We start from the raw sequence: 24,358 nt of genomic DNA on the forward strand, positions 1-24,358 counted from the left end.
ATGGGAACAGGGACTGCTGAGTGCTAGGAAGTATAATACCATGAATCATGTAAAATCTGCAATATTGACAGCTTACAATTTCAGTTATTCCACTGCTTTCAGGTAACTTATAAACTATAGAAACATAAGTTTTGGAGTTAGAAACATCTAACATCTTAAAATCTTAGTTTTTTGTTTTTTTTTTTTTTTGCCGGTTCTGGGGCTTGACCTCAGGGTCTGGACATTGTCCCTAGTCTTTGTGCTCAAGGCTAGCACTCTACCACATGAGCCACAGCTCTACCTCTGATTTTCCTGGTAGTTAATTAGAGATAAGAGTCTCATGGACTTTCTTGGCTGGGCTGTCTTTGAGCTGTGATCCTCAGATCTCAGCATCCTGAGTAGTTAGGATTACAAGTGTGGCCCACTAGCACCTGGCAGAGGTAATATCTTTTTAAAAGAGTAGTTGGGACTATAAAGGTGTGACAAATAATTTATTTAGCCTAGTTTCTAGAACAAAGAACACATTTTAATCTACTGTTTAGTCTACTGTTCAGTGTTTATCACTCCAGATACTTACACACTTGCTATGGTTTTTGCATCTAATACTACAGCCACTGAGCCAATGACTTCATTCTACGCCTCCTGGCCACCATTGGGCACATATAAAGAATAGCAATTCATGTTTTTTTAAACTTAAAGAACATAAGGCACATTAGGATAGCTTAGCAAAAACCAAAATCAAAATGAAATAAAGAAAACAGATAAAGGCAAGCGTTGGTGACAATGCAAAACAAAAACAAAACCTGGAATCCTCATCCCAAACATGTGGGAATGTTAAGAAAATGTTCAGAAAATATTGTGGTTATTTTTGAAAGTGTTAAACCTGATGTCTCCATATGAGCTAGCAGTTCTACTTTAACATCCACACAAAAATGTACATGAATTTTCATAGCAGCATTATCCAAAATAGTCACAAAGCAAAAATACCCCAAATATCTACCAAATGATTAGTCGATCAACTAATATTGGGTATCTATGCAATGAAGTATTATTTGTAAATAAAATGTGTGAACCATGAAAACATAACACCAATGAAAGACCTTACAAAGATCACATTATAGGATTCTGTTTAGATGAGATGCTCAGGTAGGCAAATCTGCCCATTAGTAAGTGCTCAGTGAGTGCCAGGTGCTTGGGTGGGGGAAGGGAAGGTACAGTGAGTGAGCAGTGACCATGAATGGCTGCTGGTGGTAGTTGTACAAGTTTGTGAAGATAACCAAAACCATGACAGTTAATGATGTACAGAAATTATATCTCTAAAACACTATTGCAAAACCAGATAATGGTAGGTACAACCTTGGGCAGTGACAGAGAAGAATGATGAAATCAGTGTTGGGGGAACCTGCTGTAGGCTACCTGGGAATGCCAACCTCTCCCCCAGAGGCACAAGCATGCAGGAGAGGCACAGGGCACAGTGGGCTCCTGGAGCTCTCTCCTTACCATCCAACACTCCGCTCTCCTGCTCTGCAGTGGGTCATTTAGGGGAAAACACTGCAAGCCAGGAGTAGGAGGCAGAGGAAGATTATAAATCCTAAGACTGAAAGCCTGTTTGGAAGCTAGAGTTAGACCCTGCTTTCCTATCTACTAGCTTGTGGCCTAGGACCAGTAACTTAATCTTGCTAAACTTCAGTTTCTATGAAATTTGGACAGCAGCAAGAAGCACCACATGGGAGAGTACCACAAAGCCGGGGAGATGATGATACACAAATGCAGGGAAAGCTGGTAGAACATTATGTGACAAGGACACATTGTTACCATTAGCATTGTTACCATTGTCATAGATGTGATCTTATTGTTAGGGCAGGCTGAGGTCACCCTAGCCATCCCCTCAGAGTGCCAGTCAGACTCCCTGCCGTTCTCACGTTGGCTTATTCCCTGCCTGTTTGTGCTTGCAAGTACTCCCTTCAGTACCTGGGACAGCAGCACAGGGCATCTGCACAAGGACAGCAGCAGCTACTGCTGAGATCCTGACACTAGCACAGTTTCAGAAATCGTAACAGAAACCCACTTGGAATTTTCCCCCAAAGCTTATGAGATAAGTGTTTTTTTAACTCTTGGCCCATAACTAAGGGAAGCTGAAATAAGGTGAGAACTTCACCAAGTGAAGGAAGAGTCAGAGCTGGAAGCCAAGTCCAGATGTGCCCTTTGGCCTTCCCAGGACACTGGGTGGAAATACAACTCCAACAGGAGAAAAGTTAGGAAACAGGTAACAGTGGGTGAAGGCTGCAACCAACATTATCAGCAATAGTCAAGATACCAAAGCCCCTCCACTCACTCCTTTATCATTCATGCAGATATTAAATATCTATTATTCACCAAGGATTAAAAAACAGCTGTTGAAAGACACTCATTTCCACAAAACAAAATTACAGAATGGTATAATCAACACATGAATTGAAGTATGGAGGAATTGCTGGGGTAAAAGAAAGCTTCAAATACTTTCTCAACCATCAAGAAAACCTTGTCCACTACTTTCAGCCTCCCAGAACAAGAGTGCAAAGAGCAGATCTAGCATGACATATCTTCCCTGAGGAACACTGATGAATGGAATTTTAAACACTAAGGTTTGACTCTTGCTTACAATCAGAAGCTGGCCAGCATGCTGACAATCTTCTACCTCTCCTTCATGAGGTGAGGCAACTGAAGGACTGACTGCAAATGGGGGGGATATGGAGAGCCCGTGGTAGAATGTTAGAAATGAGTAAGAGATTAGGTCTATGTGCCCAGCCTCAAGCCAATTATGACCATTGTAAGACTGATGCAAACTGACTGACTAAATAGTGTGCAGAAAGAACTCATTTCACTCATTGTAAGGCACAATTTCACAAAGCAGTGTTTCATTTGCATAAATATACCTTTATTAAGGTTTAAAATGCTAAGGGTACTTGCATTATATGTAGGACCACAGAAATGACAATTATGGCTCTGCAACTTTCAGAGGTACTACAGATTTCTAAACTCTTCTTCTCCAGTAAAAACAGGGCAATTTCCATGAAAGAGAAAGAGCAAGGAGGAAATATATAAAATATTTATTTAGAAGGATTGGCTAAATATTTAAGAGATTTTTTTAAATGTCATTGCTGAGATGATAAATACAAACTATTGAAAATTATGTGGGAGCTAGTTTTCAAACGTGTGTGCGCGTGCACACACACGTGCACCCGCATACACACATGCCAGTCCTGGGGCTGAGTGCTGTCCTTGAGCTTTTTTGATCAAGTCTAGCACTCTACCACTGGAACTGCAGCTCCACCTCTGGCTTCTTTGGTGGTTAAATGGAGATAAGAAGACTCTCATGGACTTTCCTGCTCAGGTTGGCTTTGAACCATGATCCTCAGATCTCAGCCTCCTAAGTAGCTAGGATTATAGGTATGAGCCACCAGTGCTTGATTCAAACGGAATTTTAAGGTAATAAATTAATCCAACACATTCAATAGATACTAGAATACATATTTTATAAATAACAATAAAATAGCAACTAAAAACCTAGAAAAGAAGACAGGTACCAGTAACTTACATCTGTAATCCTAGCTACTCAGGATACTGAGATCTGAGGATTGCCATTTGAAGCCAGCTCAGCCAGGAAAGTTAGAGAGTCTCTTATCTTCAATTAATCACCAATAAAAGAAAGAAAACATAGTCCAAAAGTACACCTTTGGCTCAGGCTTAGTGACAGTGCCCAGGACCTGAGTTTATGACCCAGGTCTAGCGCATGCGCACGTGCACACGCACACACACACACACACACACACAATCCAGTAAAAATTGAGCCTCTACAAGCCTTGACAAAGAAGTGGAGTGGAATGGTGGTGTCCAGAGGCTGGAGTGGGTGGGGAGAGAGTATAGAGGACAGATCAACAGGCACTAATTTGCAGTGAGCTGGGAGGAAGAAGTTCTAGGGAATTATTGTACAGTATGAGCACCACTGATAACAAGAATGCCTGTACATTTCAGAAAGCTAGAAGAAAGGAACTGAAAACTTTCTACCAAAAATAAATGAAAAATTTGGAAAAAAATTATATTAAGTGAAGTAAGCCAGGCCCAAAGAAACATAGGTCCCATGGTTTCCCTTATTTTTAATAACTAGTATATGTCTGAGACAAGCAGAAAAGGTCAGATAAGTTGATGCTAGGTGAAATGAACCCCAAGATAAGGATTCAAATAGTTTTGCTTTCATGTAATTGTTTCTAATATATTTATAAGATGATTTCTTTGTTGCTTTGTATGTCCCTCCCCCATGGTATAATCCCTGCTTTCACTGTATTTGATGTTGGCATAATTTGTGGAGGGGAAGGAAAAAAATCGTTTAAATAGGGATACAGGTGGACCCAATGCAACAATGAGATGTACAAATTGTTACGTTGAAAAACGAACTTTACAACTTTGGCATGGAGAGGGAGGGTGGTACAAGGGAGCGGGGGCGGGGGGGAGGGGGAGATGGGAAGGGATGGGAAGGAGAAACAAAGGAAGAGGCAACAATGCTTGATAAGAAATGTATTCATTATCTTGCCCATGTAATTGTAACCCCTCTATATGGTATTTTCACAATAAAAAAAATTAAGCCTTGCTGGGCACCAGTGGCTCACACCTGTAATCCTAGCTACTCAGAAGGCTGAGATCTGAGGATCATGGTTCAAAGCCAGCCCTGGCAGGAACATCCGTGAGACTCTTATCTCCAATAAACCACTAGAAAACCATAAGTGGTGCTGTGGCTCAAGCAGTAGAGCACTTGCCTTGAGCTGAAGAGCTGAGGGACAGCGCCCAAGCCCAGTGTTCAAGCCCAACAACTGACCAAAAAAAAAATTGAGCCTTTCTGAGGAATGTAATAAAATTAAAAAGTTTAATAACATAATATTATATTACAGGGACAATACTGCTATAAAACTATTATGATACCCAGTAAACAATGAAGCCATATTTTCTTAAATCTTAAGCAATTTTTTTGAAATTAAATTTAAAACAGTAATAACAATGTATTAGGCAAGTAAATATCCATCTGATGTTTGACTATAATTATTGTTTACATTTTTCAGGAAAATTAAGATCAGTGAACATATGCTTGTGGTAAGCTATAGCAAAGCAAGATATCCGTCTCTAAATTTTACCAAAATGTATGTACTGAATATTCTCTATAAAATGAATTAAGATATTGCTTTCAAATTAAGGATAAAGGAAATGAAATGTCTTTTAGATCATCTCAAACTGTACATGAAATAAATAAATCCTTTCAATAATAGCATCTATTAAAATTAGTTGACTTTGAGCTTCTTATTATGAAAAAAAAAAACAATGCTTGGGCAGAAAATCATTTTTGAACTGCCATGCTATAAAAGAGTTAATGAATTCCACAGATGCTCTCAGCTCTCAGAAACAAAAAGATAAAAAGCTTTCCCTGTAGGAAATTTCATTTTGGAGTTGTGCATATTTAAAATGCCATCAAAAAGGAGAGTATAGTTATCTGTTAATCAAATATTTAATACAAACTTAGTTTCCTTTCTGTTATAGAGACTAAGCTTGGTTTTATTTTTTTAGGGAAAAAAGCAGAAAATAAAGAATTGTGATCCTTCTCAAAATCTGTCTTACTCAGCTATCAAATGTCTTAGTCCATATGCAGATAAGCTGGAAATCTGTCCACACAAAACTCAAGTGAGTAGAAACCAATTGGAAATGTATTGTACTAATTGTACCCAGACATCAGTCTCTGCAGCCAGCCTCATTTGGGCCTTCTGCTTCCTGTCTTAAGAGACCCTACTACTTACTTCATCCCACCATGGCCAAGGACATTCTTCAAGGTCAGATCCAGAATGGTTTTTCTCCCCAGAAAAAGCACTGAACAGATGAGTTAAAATTTGAAGAAAGTAAAGGACATGGTAGGATGATAAAGACAGAAGAAATGTTGGAGAAATGCCAGCATCATAACATAATAATTGAAAACATGTACCTTTACTCTTTGGTCATCAACATCTATAATTGTTGCAACACGAATTAAGCGTGGGTTTCGTTTATCCACAACTTCAAGTTTCATGTCTGGCAGAAAACCATGAGGGCCCCTCTGAAATATTATAGAACATTATAGGTGCAATAAGTCATGCAACTTTCACATCATCTATTTAATCTTCTCAATTCAACATTCACAATTCAGATCTTCTAGTCAATTTTTCTCAAATATTATTGCTTTAGTCTTAATGCTCAGATCTTTAACCCAATTGGAGTTTGCTTTTCACAACTCATGGGACTTTATGTAATTCTTCAAATCTGTTTCACAAAAATCTGGGAGGAGAAAATTTTTTGTCACATTGAAGGTCGTTAAACAAAGACAGACTCAATTCTGACTCCATTAACAATCACATCAAAGTTCTCAAAGGATTTTATTTATTTAAATTTCTCCCCCTTTTTTCAAATTAGCCTTTGTAAATGAAGAAATTTTTGGCTATTCTCAGCATTTCCCAGTTTGGGATTGCATATCCAAGGAGGTTAAGTTATCAAAGACATAATTCAAAAAGCACACAATGCTTCCTAGATCTAAAATGTTTTTAACATATATAATTATGTACTACCTTTAAGCAGGTATACAAAAGAGTTTCAATTCAACATGTCAGTTTCTGAGTACAGTGTATCTTGATCAGTGTCATCCCTTCCATTATTTTCTTCTTCTCTCCCAGACCCACTCAGCTCCTAAACTGTTTCATGCTTAGATAAAACCTTGCATGATTTCAACTGTTGTCTTAAAATCATACTGTACTATAATTGAAAACCAAAGCTTATGAGTTGTTACTTCATTAGTAAGATTAGAGGCCTCAGCTGTGTTGAAGTTCCTTTCAAGTCTCAAAATGCAGGGACCAAATGTCAGTGATATGGACACAGTCAAGAAGGAAATAGGGCAGAAAAAAAAGGCACAAGGACCTAAAGAGCCATTGTAACTTCAGAAATTTAACTATCACAAGTCAGAGTCAAAAAATTACTCCGAAGTTTTTGTAACATAGCAAAACCTTTCACCGTTACTGCACACCAAAGTTTGCTCTAGACATTATAGGAAATGAAAGCATATGAAACTTAAGTCTAGAAATGGTCATAGGAAAATGAAACTCTGCTAATAGAGGAATCATAAATGGTCACCTTTCTCCAACATCTACTGTGTTTTACTCCAACATATTTTCTTTCTACAAAGCATAATTACATTTAATACATGGAGTGTGTTAATGTTTTTCCCCCAAATCACTATCCTCACATGAAATTGTTTCATTTTGTAGATGACAAAGACACATACTTGAGCTGCATCCACATAACCATGAGACAGAGCCTAGAAGTTGCCTTTTTAACTACTTTCATCATTTTGTTTTCTTGTATGTTTTTAATGTTAGAAAAGTAAACTGAAAAGGCTGGGTATGGTGGTACAATCTGTAATTCATATGTGGCTCTATTTGAAAAATAACTGAATGGTTCAAGTGGGGGAACTTCTGCTAGGAAGCCCAAGAGTTTAAGTTCAAATCCTAGTACTGCCAATTTTTTTGCATACACAGTAAAACAACGTTTTGAAAGAAGACAAGAGAGAAAGAATACAAGTAGCTGAGAATTTTACTTACTAAAATCCAGAAAGCTCCTCTGTAGGCTAGAGACTGGTGGTTCCTACCTATAACCCTAGCTATACAGGGGCCAGAGATCAAAGGACCATGGTTCAGAATCAGCCTAGGCAGACAAATCTAAGAGACTATGTCCAATTAACCAGCAAAAAGCCACACTGGAGGTATACCTAAATGGTATGATTGAAAAAACTAAGTGAGCAAGATTACAAGGCCCTGAGCTCAAGACCCAGTACACACACACACACACACACACACACACACACACACACACACACACCACACACACACACACACACACACACCACATACGCATGCACGCACAAATCCTCTGTAGCACTCTGGTACTTCTAGTCTTCTCATTTATATTATACATCTTTTCCTATGTCTAGTCAATTACAACTTTTTCAAAAACCCAAAACATCAAACAGCTTTTTGTTTCAAACCCCTTTAATCACTAGAAAATTTTTGGCAGGTGAAACTGTATGAAGAAACCCAATAAATAAAATTATTATCATAGACAAGTCCAGCAGTCTGAAGCACACAATTAGACCTGAAGGGAACTGACTTGAAAATTGTCCTTTAGAATATAAATATTTCTAATCAGGCAAAATCTATCTGTTCACTTCTTTTTTTATTGTGAAAATACTGTACAGAGGGGTTACAATTACATGGGCAAGATAATGAGTACATTTCTTATCAAGCATTGTAGCCTCCTCCTTTGTTTCCCCTTCCCATCCCTTCCCGTCCTCTCCCCCACCCCCCACTCAATCCTCCCCGGTCCCCCCCACACCAAAGTTGTAAAGTTCATTTTTTGACATAACGACTTGCACATCTCATTGTTGCAATGGGTCCACCTGTATCCCTATTTAAACGATTTGTCTGTTGACTTCATTTTGTAAATGAATTTATACTTAGATCAATCCTGGAATTAGCACATTAATGTAAATTTGATATGCAAAAATCGGTATTCTGACAACTGCTGGAAGAAACATTTTCCTTCAACTCGATAAAATAGGTGCAGAGACTGCACATATTCCCCTGGTTTTACTGTGTCATTGTGGACCTTGGAGTCATCCTTGAGGAAACAATACTGTCAGAGTTCAAACCTCTCACCCTGTACACTGACAAAACTGAATCTGGAACTACAAGGTTTCCTCCATCAGTGCGGAAGTGGCATGTTCAGTGGTACCCTGGCATGCTTTACTGTCTTCCTTGATTGTTTAGTTTGTGTATTGAGACAGGGTCTTACTACTTGGCCATGGTGGCCTTGAACTTGAGATCCTCCTGCCTCAGACTCCCTAGTTTATATTACAGGCAGGGTGCTGCCATGGGCAAATTGATTTTTAAGAAAGAAAACCATCACTACATTATCAGATAGATGCAGTAGCAAGTGGGAGTCACCTACTTTTAAGTTTTGAGCAAAGTAAGTTGGCCATGAAAAAAAAAAATGTTTAAAAACAGAAAACTGGAATCATTTAAAACAACTCATGAAACAGGACTCAACAAGAGCATTTGAAGGCCAGAGTGTGTTCCCATATGGAACTTACCATTTTTAAAACTTTGGCAGGAACTGCATTAGTTTGAGTAGCTTCCAGATAGTCTGTCCAGGAAAAGCTTTCTGGATCAGTATATCCTGAAAAAATACATATATATGAAAAGATTATTCAGAGTTTTTTTAAACTGAAAAACATTAGATAACGAAAGATCACTATTTATCAGACTATAAAGTAAGAACTTTACAATGACTCCATGAAAGTTTTCTGTTCATCTGAGACACAGTAAGGCAGGAAGGCATGAAAGCACTCATTCACTGGTTCATTCATTCATACAACAAAGTCAGGCATATTGACCCAGGTCAAATGACCACGAAAGTACTTAGCAGAGTTAGGTATTTACTCAGGACTCAACTCCTAAGGCCTTCTAGAAGTCTCTCTAGATGTTTGGAAAAACCTACAATCAGTCATCTGACTGAAACCACCAGTGGGGGAAAAAGACTTGGATACTTTTTCCAATTCTTCCAAAAAGTCTGTGTCTAAGCGAATCTCATTCATATTAAACCTGCATAATCACAATGTGCCAAAACTGCTATTTTTCATTGCAGAGGGGGGGATACATAGCTTATGTGGTAAACAGCTTGCCTAGCAAGTACAAGGCTATGAGTTCAATCCTGAGTACACAGCACAGAGCCACCTATCCTGTTTAATTAAACTTCTCCTTGGCTGAGTATTTCGTTTCTCTTGCTATTTTGTAATTTTTTTTCTTGGTATTCTTTTTACCACTAATCTACTTAAAGAGGTCTATACCACAATGACTTCTTTTGGTCCTTTCAAAGAATAACTACTCACATCTACTCCTTATCTCTATGCTTTCCTTTCTAATTCTGTTGTTTGCTGCTTTTCCTTTACTTCTCTTGGTTTTATTTTAGCCCCCCCCCCTTTTTTTTTTTTATAAAAAGTGGACTGCAGGGTCTGGGAAGGTGGTTCAGTGGTAGAGCGCTTGCCTTGCATGCCTGAGGCCCTGAGTTCGATTTCTCAGCACCACATACGCAAAAAGAAAAAAGCGGGAAGTGGTGCTGTAGCTCAAGTGGTAGAGTGCTAGCCTTGAGCTGAAGAGCTGAGGGACAGCACCCAGGCCCAGAGTTCAGGCCCCATGACCGGACCCCCAAAAAAAAAGTGGACTGTAAAATTATTTTTATATTTAAAAATAATGAGATAATAATAAATCTGTCCTTGCTGCTATAGCATACAGCATTAGAAAGCAATACACTCTTCTATGAATAATGTGGTTTTCTCATTTTTACATCATATGAAATTGTATCTGAAACCACTCTCTTTATTGACTCATTGGCCATATATTTTAAGAGATTTTCCAGGTAGTAAGCTGTCTTTCCATTTAAAATATTAATGTCTAGTTTAGTTTCAGAATGTCATGGTGGTATGTACAATTCCTCTTTGGGGAATTCAAGGATGTCTTTTTAGCATAATACAGGATTAAAAATTAAAGAATGTATATGTATAAGTTTTGAAGTTTGATATTAAAACAGTCTGGCTATGTTATTTAAAGTTTGTTTCTGTTTTAAGCAGAAAATCAAGAGCATTACACTAAAGTCTGTTAAGTATTGTCATATACTCAGTATTTCTGATCATTTTTCTTCATTTATAGGAATTTTACTAAAATAGAATATATTTGCAGCCAATCCAGCAAACAGCCAGAAACGTATGCATAGAATTAGCACATCAGTGTGAGCAGATCCAAACACCAATCCCTCAACCCATCCCCATCCTCATCCCCATCCTCATCTCCACCTCCAGCTGGCTCACAATGCTCCTGCACAAGTTCCCACCTGTTGAACCTGTGCAGAAACATTTTCCTCTTAGGGAAACTGAGTCCCACAGAGAGAGCTCAGCATTCTCACTAAGAGGATCATTAGATTGATTACTGCATGAAAAACACTTGTTTCCATGGTTTTATAATATTCCAACATATAAGTGCTCCACAGTTCACATTTCTCTTCTACTTAGAATAATGATGGAAATGTAGTTGTCAGCATTCTAGTACCTTCTTTTGATTGACCATTCAGCTGGAATGCACATAGAAGTAAAGTTGCTGAATCGTGGTGTGCTTTCCTGGAACACAGGGTTCTTGGATGGATTATGGGGGTACTTTACTTCCTAACTTTTATCCTTCAATTAGTTGTTCTGGGTGTGTCTATTTTAAGCACCTTCAAAATGAATTTTAAATAATTTATATCTACTTTCATAACTTGTTTTATCTGAATTCTAGAAGCAGGTTTCAAGCTCTGCTCTCTGTCCTCATCTATATAAATGCCTTTTATTTTTCAACTGTTATATCCACACAGTGTCATGTGCTTATTATTATTAAGTAGTTATACAAAGAGCTTACAGTTCTGTAAATCAGGTTATGAGCACAATGTCTCTTGATCAATGTCACCCCTTCCATCATTCTCCCCCACTTTCTTCCACCCATCCCAACCCTCAATGCATGTGCTTTTTGAATGCCCATACTTTCAAAAAAAAAAGTCCAAAGCTATTCTTTGTATCTAAGATCTTCAGCCTTCTACATAGCTTCTGATCAATATGCCCACCCTTGACTGCTTTAGCCCTAAGGTTTTGCACCCAGGTACCTAACATGAAGAGCCAGAGGATGGAAGAAAGAATGGAGAGTGGGGAGACTGAGCAAAAGGCAGAATGGATAGAAAATGAGTAAAAGGGAGAGCAGCAAGTTGTGTCTACCCTCAACCTTGCAAAGAGTCTGGTCCACTGCTATGAGAGGCAAACCTTCCTTTCCTGATAAACAAGAAAGAGTAGAAGGCTGTGACATTTTAACAGGTTCTTAAGCAACACTATGCATATGTGAAAAAGGAAAATATGCACATCCTATAAGAAACTAAGAAAGAGACGGATGTCTTACTGACACGGGGAGTCCTGCGAATGCTGCCTGTTCTTCCTGTCTTCCTCCTGCCCAGACCTGAGTCCTGAGAGACCTTGGGAGGACATAGGTTGGGGTCCACACCAGACATCTTCCCACAGATACTTTTCCAAAGTCTAAGTTGCTGCTTGAAATATGAAGGAAATATTTGGAAGCACCCTACAGATCAGCAATATCCTTTAGACTCAACATTCTTCCTAAAGAAAGTCAACCTCTAACTGGCTTCCACTTAGGATAAGCTATACTGAGTACTGTAGTTACGTGGTATGGTGGGATCCAGCAAGGGGAGCCCTAAGGTGGGGGGGATCCAAACAGCCCAGCACAGCTTCCTAAGAAGTAGGAAACACAGAAAGGGAATCACAGAAACAACAGGACAACGGATGAACCACAGCAACACTGATACTCACTTGACACTATGTTGAATATGAACATTACAACTTGGATGGGGGAGGGGGAGGGAAAGGTAAGTAGAAGATAAAGAGGGATGGGTAATGGTGATTAAAAAACAAACGTACTTATTGCCTTACTTATGTAACTGTAACACCCCTGCTCATCACCTTTTCAATAATGTTTTTAAAAGTAGGAAGCCAGATGGGATACTGCAGCAAAAGGACTTCCTTTGCTGGCCCTAGGAAGATCATGGCCTTGAGAGGCCAGGAAAAAAGGCCTGTGAGCAGAAAGCTGGCACCGAGGGAGCTCAAGGCCATGGAATACTGGAGCAGAAAGGGTTCTAGGTGAAGAAAAATGCTTCCTTAAAGAAACAGCATTTAAGCTGAGTTCTGGTGGCGCATGCCTGTAATCTTAGCTACTCAGGAGACTGAGATCTGAAGATCATGGTTTGAAGGCAGCCCAGTCAAAAGAAGCCCAAAGTGGTGCTGTGGCTCGTGTGGTAGAGTGCTAGCCTTGAGCACAAAGAGGCTCAGGGATGGCACCCAGGATCTGAGTTCAAGCCCCAGGATCAGACAAAAGAAGAAGGAGGGAGGGAGGGGGGAGAGAAGGAAGGAAGAAGGGAGGAGTAAGGGAAGGTGGAAGGAAGGAAGGAAACAAACAAACAGCATTTAGGGATGCAAAATGGAGATACTACAAGTCAAATGGACCAAGATCTAAGCTATATCACAACCAAATCTGCATTCATTCTGATGGCTTCCTGGGTTACTCCAGGGGAATTAGCAAGCTCAGTGTGATCTGTTTCTAATCTACCTCTTCTCACATTGGCTCTGCTCCTGCACTCATTACAACCCCACACACCTCATCCCTCCTGAAGTTCTATACTTGCTCTTCTTTCACCTGGAAACCATGTTTCCTCTGATCCTGCACTACAGCTCCTTGATGCATTCTCATTAAGCCCTTCCCTAAAACCCCTTTACAATGGGAATCCCCTCCCTACTGGTCCCATCCTTTTTCATCCATTGCATGCCTGGTTTATCTCCAAAGCACTATAGCCATCCAACAGATTGTATGTTTTCCATATTTTGTACCTCTTTTATGCCTTAATTACTGCAATATCCTTACGCGCTATCAGACCTAATAGGACACAAGCTGCTGTATGACCGGAGTATAGTTACTTCACTGCAATTTCCTCAATGGCTGTAGTGAGTACTCCACTGATAATTGATGTCGTTCCTGAGACATCTGCAACTATTATTGTGGTGCCAGGAAGCATCAGAGGCAAGTCGGAATGATGGCAGTCTAGCCTTACAGAAGATGCTAGAGCATGCTCCACTACAACCCAACAATGTGGATGGACCAACACCAGCTAGTGACCCAAAGCACTGAAGACTCCATTATCATCCAAGAGGTCACATGACCTCACACAAGGCATCACACAAGCAAATATAAAGTCCCTTCATAGTCAGTTCCATGCAAGGACGATCAAGACAAGAGTGATACTGGTTACAGGTTCTCAATAAGGACATTCTTGATATTATTTTTCTCCAGCAACCTAAGAAGAGAAAACCTAGGTTTGCCCTACAATAACAGAAAGCAGGTGGATCACAAATTAATAGCACAAGTCCTTCCATCCCACATCTGGGCTGAATATCATACCCTGCAGGGAGATGTATGGCCATTACTACATCTGGGCTAATTGAGGAATGAAAAACAAGAAGTGTATTAGAAAAAAATAGCCGTTTTTAAGAAATTGAAAGCAATTCCATTCAATATCCAGCAATCATAAGTAATCTTCTGGAATCTCATTGACAAGTAGGGTCAATCAGAATGGAAAGATTATTGACCACAAACATACATGCTGAATGGGTTTAATGGGCCACTTTATTTAAGTATTCATTTTTACCTGAGAAGAGTAAGACCTGGCGTTTAACAGCTTCTCCACAGCAATACAAGTAAATGTAAGGTCACACTCAGAGCGCAGGTCTCCTGATTTGGAATTACAGAAGTCAAAACCTCTAAAGGGCTGCTTTGAGTCTTACTAATATTACTGGGCCCTAAGTCTAAGAGAAATCGCTAAGAAAGGAAGGAAGATTGTATGTCTAGTATCAGTGAAGCCCAGTGGCATTGTCAGCTTCCTAAGAACCTAGATTTTGCAAGGAAAAAAAAGGCCCTGGTCACCCTGACTTATCTTTCTTTCAGTGTTCAGAACTCTTAATGGCAGAGATGAGGAAAGTTACCTGGAACCGAAAGCATCCACTCCCAAAGGAGGTTCTGTGCATACAGACGTGTAGAGGGGGAGACTTTCTGAAGACTACCAGAGCATCATGCCATCTCTAATTGGCCTAAGTTAGACAGCACAATATTGTCTGGCTCAAGATGCAAGAAATACAAGACATTATGATATCAGATACCTCAGTCACCATTACATCTAATTCAGGGTCACTACATTTTGCTTTCAAAATACACATAAATGATTGCCTCGCATAAACAGAGACCCAGCTTTGGATCCCCAGCACTGTGAACAAACATAAAACATGGAGCTGGTCCTCACACTTGCAGTACCCCATGTGCCACAAGATTTTGAGCCATAGTTGGCTCATCACAATTCAAGATAAAAATCTTTTTGGCGAGAGAACTCAAATTCAACTCCCTCACATTGATAACAGATTGCCATATTTATCACCCAATCAACAATCACAATGGAGAACTCTGATCACTTCATTTTTTCTCACTCCCATTAACCATATAATATTATATTCAGTGACATTTTATGACTGACCTAAATATCCTCTTATTTCATGTTTTCATTGTCCTTTGATCTGTACTCAACTCCAAGCTGTGCACCCTAATTAGTGGATACTCAATTAATAGCTGTTCAAGTAATTAGCTAATTATTTAACCTTGCCTCTGTACAATATTATATTCCCTATGCCAAATGGATCTAACTATAGGAAACAGCATATTATTAGCTAGCATTCACCAATTCCTTGAGTAGCTAAAAATTTAATAGTTAATATTAAAACTAAATAAAGGATTTACTTTAATGTTGCTATGGTAACTTTAGACCTGCAAGGAAGTGATGAGATAAAGTTAGGTAGCTGTAGGTTATGAAAACACTGATTTTTGGTGCATTCATCAAATACCTAGGCTGTCTGCAATATTCAGTAAGCTGTTGATTCTAAAGAATGTAGAGAAAGCAACTGGGTATTTCCTCCAAGCACATTCCATTTTCTCCTCAATGTTCAATAATTGTGGCTTTATTCCCTGAAAATAAACCTGTGCATTCATTCACAAGATGACTGCATGCTAGACTTCCAGTTACAAAGTGCAGCAATGCACACATGCTTTTAGCTGCACTCCCATAGAAATGCCACCAAAATACAAATAAAGACACTTACAAAGGAATGCTTATCAAGAGAGAACATGCAGAATTAATTTGAATCAACACATCATGAAATATTATGTAGTTGTTATAAAGAAGTAATTAGAATTATGCCAATTGAATAGGAAAGTATCTTCCACGAGACACAGTTAGGTGAGACAAAAAAAAAGACAGAAAAAGTATGTGCCTGATATAATAAAATTCTTTTTTTTTCCCTTTTATTCTTTTGTCAGTCATGGGGCTTGAACTCTGGGCCTGGGCACTGTCCCTCAGCTCTTCAGCTCAATGCTAGCACTTTACCACTTGAGCTACAGCGCCACTTCTGGTTTTCTGGTGGTTTATTGGAGATAAAGAGTTTCAAAGACTTTCCTGTCCGGGCTGGTTTTGAACCTTGATACTCAGACCTCAGCCTCCTGAGTAGCTAGGATTACAGGCATGAGCCACCAGCGGCGGGCTTATAATAGAATTCTTATAGTGCAATGATGAAGAAAATACATGGGTTCATGAATATGTGGGGTACATGTAGGTTCCTGTGCTGTAGCAGTGACATGGAAGAGCAGTATGTGCACAGCATGAAATGGCAATGGTTCCATATATTTTCCTTAAATTGCCATTTCTGGATTCTGCTATAGTTAAAGGCAATCTGGGGCTGGGTGCTACCCAATACACATGGGTAGAAATGGTAGCAAACCACTGTAAAGTTTGGTCCTAAAGTGACAGTACAGATGTCACTTCAGGTTAAGGGAAAAGATTCACAAGGACCTAGAGGAGACCCAGCTCCAAACAATTGCATCTAACATAACAAGTTCCTCTCAGACTTTTGGTATCCTGGTTTAGTCCAGGATGAGGAGGAGGGATTAATCCTAACTGCCTTTTCCTTACTAAAAGTGTTGACCTATGTGGAAGGAGAAGTACAATGTAATCTAATGGAAAACTCTTGTGGTTAAAACAGTATGAAGCCACATGTGCATGTTTCATACTTGTAATCCTAGTTTCTCAGAAGGCTAAGATCTGAGGATCATGGTTCAAAGCCAGCCTAGGCAGGAAAGGCTATATGAGGCTCTTATCTCCAATTAACCACCAAAAAGCCAGAAGTGGATCTGCTGGTCAAGTGGTAGAGGCCAGACTTGAGTGAAAAAACTAAGGACAGTACCCAGGCCCTGAGTTCAAGCCACAGTACCAGTGGCACACATGCAAACAACAACAGCAAAAAAGGACAGAATAAACATTATGGGTTTTTAGGCAAAAATATAAAACAAATAAAAACACAACCAACATGAGGATAAAAATCCCCAGCAAAAACAGAAAAATGCAGATGAGATGTGTCAACAAAACTTTTTGGAAAACTGAAAAGGAAACAGTGAATGAAAACTGACTTGACAGTGTTCAGAAAGCCAAGAATAAATATGTTAAGGAATGCAGCCAATCAGCAGCAGCTAATCTATGTAAAAGAATCCAGAAAAGCTTCAGGATTTGCAGCAACCAGGCACTTCTGAAGGCAGAAGCATGGGGGTGGGAAACAGAAGGCAAATTCCTCATAGAAACCAATGTGCCCTAAAACAGTACAGAAAGGTTGTAGTTTCTCCACATCCTGACCAGGGCTTGCTATTGTATTTGGGTTTGTTTTGTTTCTTGGATAATTATTTTAGATAGCAACCACCCTAATAGATATAATATGATGTCACTTTGTAGTCTTATCTGCATTTCCCTAATACAAATTGGTGATGGTAAGTATTATTTCATGTGCTTACTAGTCGTTCTTTGCAGAAATGTGTATATAAGGCCTTTGCCAATGTTTGTTGTTGTCATTTCTTTAGTGGTACTGAGGATCAAACCCAGAGGCTTGTGTGTACTATGTTGGCACGCTACCACTGAGCTACCTCTCCAACTACCATGCTTATCTTACATTTCTTTTCTTTAGTGTTGAGTTTAAGGAATTTCCTATCTATTCTTAATAGTCATCCCTTATTGGATACATGATTTGAAATATCTTCATTCTTTAAGTTGCTTTTGAACCTGTTGAAATTGTCCTTTGATATATAGAAGTTTTATTTTTTATTTATTTTTTAATTGTGAAAATACTGTACAGAGGGGTTAAAATTACATGGACAAGATAATGAGTACATTTCTTATCAAGCATTTTAGCCTCCTCCTTTTTTTTCCCTTCCCATCCCTTCCCTTCTTCCTCCCACCCGCCCCATCCAATCCTCCTCCCACACCATTAAGTCCAAATTGCCTAGTTTTTGTTTTATTGCCTATGCATTTAATATTTTATTCAAGAAATAAAACCAGAGCTAGGAACAATGGCTCACAACTGTAATCTTAGCTATGCAGGAAGCTGAGGTCCAAAGGTTTGTGGTTCAAAGCCAGCCAGAGCAGAAAAGCAAGCAGGTATAGCTACACTCACATCAAAAAGGTAGACTTCAAGCCAAAGTCTAAGAGATAAAAGATGTTCACTATAGTAGTAGCATCAAGAAGCTACCACATAAACTGGGTACTGGTGACTCACACTCGTAATCCTAGCTATTCAGTAGGCTGAGATCTGAGGATCACAGTTCAAAGCCAGCCCAGGAAGGAAAAGTACATGATATTCTTATCTCTAATTAACAACTAGAAAAACTGTAAGTAGTGTTGTGGTTCAAGTGGTAGAGTGCTAGCTTTGAGCAAAATTGCTCAGGGACAGTGCCCAGGCCCTGAGTTCAAGCCCATGACTGAAAATAAAAGCCAAAATAATTTTTAAAAAACAAGAAAGTAGATATGACATATGTAAATTTATATGAGCCAAATATTTCTGCACTCAAGTTCATAAGACAAATATAACTGGACACAAAGAGATAGACTTGTCCAGATACAATGTTAGTAGGTGACTTAAATACCCACTTTAATTAGTAGATCATGTATCTACACCAAAAAGAAAATTATAAAGGGCCTTCAACTCTTGTTAAAAATCATCAGATCACATATGCTAAGATTTGTGGATCCTCTATTCCAGTCTCCATTCTATTCCATAGATAGATAGATAGATAGATAGACATAGATATATTCTTAAGTCAATATCTCACTGGTAATTCATATGTTTGTTTGTACCATAAAAATGTTACTGTGTGACAGGTGAAACATTCACTGTGGAAATTTAGCCTTGTCTAGTTCAACAGATAGAAGGCCTATTTGATCTTTTTAAAATTCTTCTGAATCCTTTTTAAATTTTATTTTTGAATCAGCATGCATTTATGAGTTTATTATGATTGTTCCACTCATTCACACAATGCCATTTTATCAGATTCATCTCTTGTACAATATAATCATTGCCTTCTCCCTCCTCCTCACTTTTCAAATAGCATTTGGTGGGTTTTATTATGTTGTCTTTTTTTTTTATTGTGAAAATACCATACAGAGGGGTTACAATTACATGGGCAAGGTAATGAGTACATTTCTTATCAAGTATTGTTGCCTCCTCCTTTGTTTCCCCTTCCCATCCTTTCCCATCTCCCACCCCACCCCCACGCCCGGCCAAAGTTGTAAAGTTCATTTTTCGATATAACATGTACGTTTCATTGTTGCAATGGGTCCACCTGTATCCCTGTTTAAATGATTTGTTTTTTCCCTTCCCCTCCACAAATTATACCAACATCAAATACAGTGAAAGCAGAGGTTATACCGTGGGGGAGGAACATACAAAGCAACAAAGAAATAATCTTATAAATATGTTAGAAACAATCTCAAGAAAGAAAAAACCATTTGAATCCTTATCTTGGGGTTCATTTCAACTAACCTCAACTTATCTGACCTTTTCTGCTTGTCTCAGACATATACTAGTTATTGCAAATAAGGGAAACCATGGGACCTATGTTTCTTTGGGCCTGGCTTACTTCACTTAATATAATTTTTTCCAAATCTTTCTATTTCCTAACAAATGGGGCAATGTCATTCTTTCTGGTGGAGGCATAGAATTCCATTGTGTATATATACCACATTTTCTTGATCCATTCATCTACTGAGGGGCATCTAGGTTGGTTCCATATCTTAGCTATGGTAAATAATGCTGCAATAAACATAGTTGTGCTGGTAGCTTTAGTATGGTCTTGTTTGTGATCATTTGGGTAAATGCCCAAAAGTGGGATTGCTGAGTCATAGGGGAGCTCTATGTGGAGTCTTTTGAGGAATTCAACCACTTTGGAAAGTAATATGTTGTCTTTTATATGTGTCAGTATTTGAGTTTGAACTGAGGCTATCTTTCTCACAGCTGGTGCTTCTACTCCTTGACCTATACCTCTTGCCTAGCATTTTGTTATTTTGTTGGAGATGGAATCTGAAAGGTATTTCTAACGGGAATTGACTTCAAATGATAATCCTCTAGGTTTCATCCTCCTTCAGTTGCTTAGTGATATGAGCTACTAACACCAGTTATGCTATCTATATATGCATGCAAATTTGTATGTGTGTGTATTTGTGTGTATATATATATGTGTGTGTGTATACGCATATACATATATGTCCTTCCATCCTCTGCATACCTCAATATGCCCCTTCCTTCCCACGATAGCCCTCCCATATATATGTATATTTATAGTCCCATTATATATAGTCCCATATATATATATATATATATATATGTATTCCTATTAACATTACTATCATCATCATAGTCATAATCATCATCACCATCACCATTATCATCATTTTGATCATTACTTTCGGTCTAAATAAAGCAAAAACCTTCATAAAGTCAGCCACAAATCAGCCTGAGCTGAATGCTTTAGGTCAGTGCTTCTCTCTGGTCCTCTTGTCTCTACTCATGCACACAACCCAGTGGGCTACTCATGGTGCTTCAATGCTAAACAAGCAAAGACATTCTGCCATTTTTCCTTTGTGCACATTTGTCCTTCTATCTAACAGCACTTTCTCCTGCCACATTTCTCTGTTAGTTTCACATATCTATCCAAGATGAATCCAAGCACCACTTCCATAGCTAAGCTATTGCCCTGGTGCTCCTGGTGCTTCCTTCCCCTATAGGCAGAAACTCAAATACAAACATCAGATGCATAGTGAAAAAGATCCTCTCCCAAAAATATTCTCCTTTGGTCTCACTGTGTAAATATTTAGAGTCCTGTTTGATTTATGATGTCCAAATGTAACTTTGTCATTTAATATCTATTGGGTTTACTTGTAGATTTATAGGCACGTTCTAATTATTACAAATGAGGGAAATTATGCAACCTATTTTTTAAATTTTTTTTTTATTTTTTGTGAACATACCTATGTTTCTTTGGGTCTGGCTTACTTCACTTAATATAATTGTTTCCAAGTCTTTCCATTTCCTTATGAATGGGGTAATATCAATCTTTCTAAAGGAAGCATAGAATTTCATTGTGTACATATACCACTTTTCTTGATCCATTCATTCACTGAAGGGCATCTGGGTTGATTCCATATCTTAGCTATGGTGAACAATGCCACAATGAACATGGTTGTGCTGGTAGCTTTAGTGTGTCCTGAGATTCCTGGGTCATAGGAGAGGGAAGTATGATGCTTATCAAAATGAACTCCAAGAAATGGAAACATAGGTTTTTTTTTTAATCTGACTTTTTCCATTTTTTTCTTTGTTTTTCTTCTTTGTTACTGTTTTTATTTCTGTACCTTTGGTCTTGTATGTAAGTTTACCTGATTGGGGGAGGGTAAGGAAAAGCACAGAAATGGTGGGACCAAGGATGAACTAATTCAGCAGTGATACTCACTAGATGCTATGTTGAAAATGAACTGTACAACTTGTCGGGAAGAGAGGTCCAGAGAGTAAAAAACTGGGAGAAAACAAGGGAAGAGGTGACACTGTTCAAAACAAATGTACTCATTACCTGACCTATGTAACTGTAACACCTCTGTACATCACCTTTACAGTACAATTCTTTTAATAAAAGAAAGGAATGGGTAAAGGGGTTCTTGAGGCCTGCTATCATTACTACAAGCAGACTTCTCCCACCACAGGAGAGGCCTGGGACAATTTCACAACCTCTCTGAACATTACTTCTCTACCTGCGAAACTGCAATAATTGTCATCAATATCACAAAATGGCCTTAAAATTAGAGAAATGCAGAGTCATCTGGCATATTGAGCAGACAAGAAAAATGAGATCCAAAAACAAGATTCTACTTTACAACCACTTTGATGAGTGCTATTGAGGACAGAGAGGACCAGGAAACGTTACACAGGGCTGAGGTAGATCAAAATGGTGTATTTACTGTGGGAAACAGGCAGTTCCTCAGTAAACTAGATGTGGAATTACTGTACTACCAACATTTTTGCTCCTGGGTACATACCCAAGAACCAAAAACACACCTTCACATGCAAACTTACAAACAACTGTTCAGAACAGCGTTATTCACTTGAAACTCCTTGGTACAACTACTTGAATATATTAGCGAAGAGGAAAAAGTCTATATAATAATGTATTCTCTTAAGTGAAGGAAGTCAGGCTCAGAGAGACAAAGATATATTTTTCTCATATGTGGAAATTAGATCTAAATTATAAACATATGACAATATACACACAGGCCATATGCATATATATATATACATATATATATATATACATGTAGATATATGTAAACTGACTTAAGTATGGTATACATAGGAGAGGATCGCAACAGTTATACAAAAGAGTTACACTCCTCTGAAAAACTTAACTTACAGTATAACAAAACCAGGAAGCTGAACATGTTTGTTTATAGCAAGGAGGAGGAATAGAGGAGAAAGGACATATGAATGGAGAAAGACAAGGTGGGCAAAAACAGGCACAATTTTCAATTTACATATGTGAAAATGGAACAAGGCATATTGAGGAAATGAGTAGGCTTGGGAGTCATACAGGAGAATGATGGGAGGAGTGACATTGATCAAGATACACCATATTCATAAACTAACATATTAAATTGAAACTTTGTACAACTACTTAAAAATAATAATAAAAACAAATGATGTGTTGGTAATGCCTCACTATAGATATACCTAAATTAACTGCCAAGAGGAGCCAGATACAAACAAACACAGGTCAAATAATTCTTGTTTACACAGAATGTTAGAATAAGAAAATTACTATAAAGACAAAAAGCAAATCCTTGCCAGGGGCTTAAGATTTCCTTTCTGAGTGATGAAAACATTATCAAATTGAATATGGTAATAACAAGTATCCAGATTAGTAAATATGGTAAACACCACTGAATTGTTTACTGTAACTAGATGGTTCTTCTAGTATGTGAATTATGCTATAATAGAGCTTTCAGACAAAAAAAAATTGACCTCTCCTTCAGAGAAATCACTGTTTTTCTGTTTTATTTGGTTCCTTGAATTCCATCAATATACAAACTACTAAACACACATTTGTTGAGCTGAATTTGAGTCAGGCTGCAATTTGACTTCAAGGTGAACAGCTCTCTGTGATGAGAGAGGCATTCTTGCCAGAGTTGTCCTTCCTGGAGCCCACCCTACTCCTACTGTCAGTCAGATGTGCCCAGACAGTCATAGTGGCGTCCTGTCCACCTGCCAACATGGCAGGTGGGAATCTCTTCATGAACACAGCACTGCCCGGCACATATAGAAAGATGTTGAGAAAACAAGTCTCTTGGAACCATGTAAACTACTAAACAAAGTAAGCAATATGACCTTCAACTAACAATCCATTCAGTGGTCTTTAACATAAAGATTTTCAACTGAAAACAATAGGCTCAATGATTATACAACTAAGGCTTTGCTACTAAATGCTTTCATTTAAAGATTTGCCAAAGCCATAAATTGACACCCAACTAACAGAAGTAAATGGACATCCCATTTACTGAGAAACGTCCCATCTATTTCCACAGTGGTTACTCCATTTTGCATCTTCCTTGGCCCTGTGACAGTTCCAGCTCTATATCCACACCAAACCTTATCTTTTAGTTTTATCCATCAGAGTGACTGTCAGGTGAAATCTTAAGTTTTGTATCAGGAGATTGTTAGCTAAATATTATCTGCCCCTTACAGAAGGAAGCTCAAGGTCTCTGTGAGAACCTACAACCCTTATGAAAGGAAACGTTGCTAAGATTGGGCTTCCAAATGACTCTCTAGCATTGTCTGGTCATTTTGCAATTTCAACTAAAATTCCATAATAATGCTTCATCTATAGGAACAGATGGCCTTTCCATATTTTCAGAAGGCTTCTCTAGAAAGATGATGAATAGAATGCCTAACAGAATTGTGTATCAGTGCAAAACATCTTTACATTTTATATTTACTGCTTAAAAAGTGACCCTCGAGTCTCTCTGAAGGAGACTCTTTTTATCTGCAATCTATAAAAGTCTGCCAATGCACAAGGGGTACCTCTGCAGATCAGATGTGCTCACATATTTCACCAGCTTTAACTTCTCTGAGCAGAGCAATTATACACACACATACACACACATGCACACACATGCACAAACATATAAATGTTGTGATAAATATAGCAAATGCATCTTTCCTAACTACAGCAATTGAAGCTGTAAA

General features: G+C 38.5%; 1 protein-coding gene across 1 annotated transcript in view; it reads right to left on the bottom strand.

The window, feature by feature from the left end:
• L3mbtl4 (L3MBTL histone methyl-lysine binding protein 4) overlaps positions 1–24,358 on the bottom strand; it is a 310,153-nt gene that overhangs the window by 199,684 nt on the left and 86,111 nt on the right. The window contains exons 10-11 of the mRNA XM_042699191.1: positions 9,170–9,255; positions 5,981–6,091 (exon numbers count right to left, since the gene is read on the bottom strand). Of these exons, the coding sequence (XP_042555125.1) occupies positions 5,981–6,091; positions 9,170–9,255 (197 nt within the window). The remainder of the gene's footprint in view (positions 1–5,980; positions 6,092–9,169; positions 9,256–24,358) is intronic.

The sequence above is a fragment of the Dipodomys spectabilis genome, unplaced genomic scaffold (assembly GCF_019054845.1).
Source record: "Dipodomys spectabilis isolate Male_0828 unplaced genomic scaffold, ASM1905484v1 ptg000235l, whole genome shotgun sequence".
NCBI lineage: Eukaryota > Metazoa > Chordata > Mammalia > Rodentia > Heteromyidae > Dipodomys > Dipodomys spectabilis.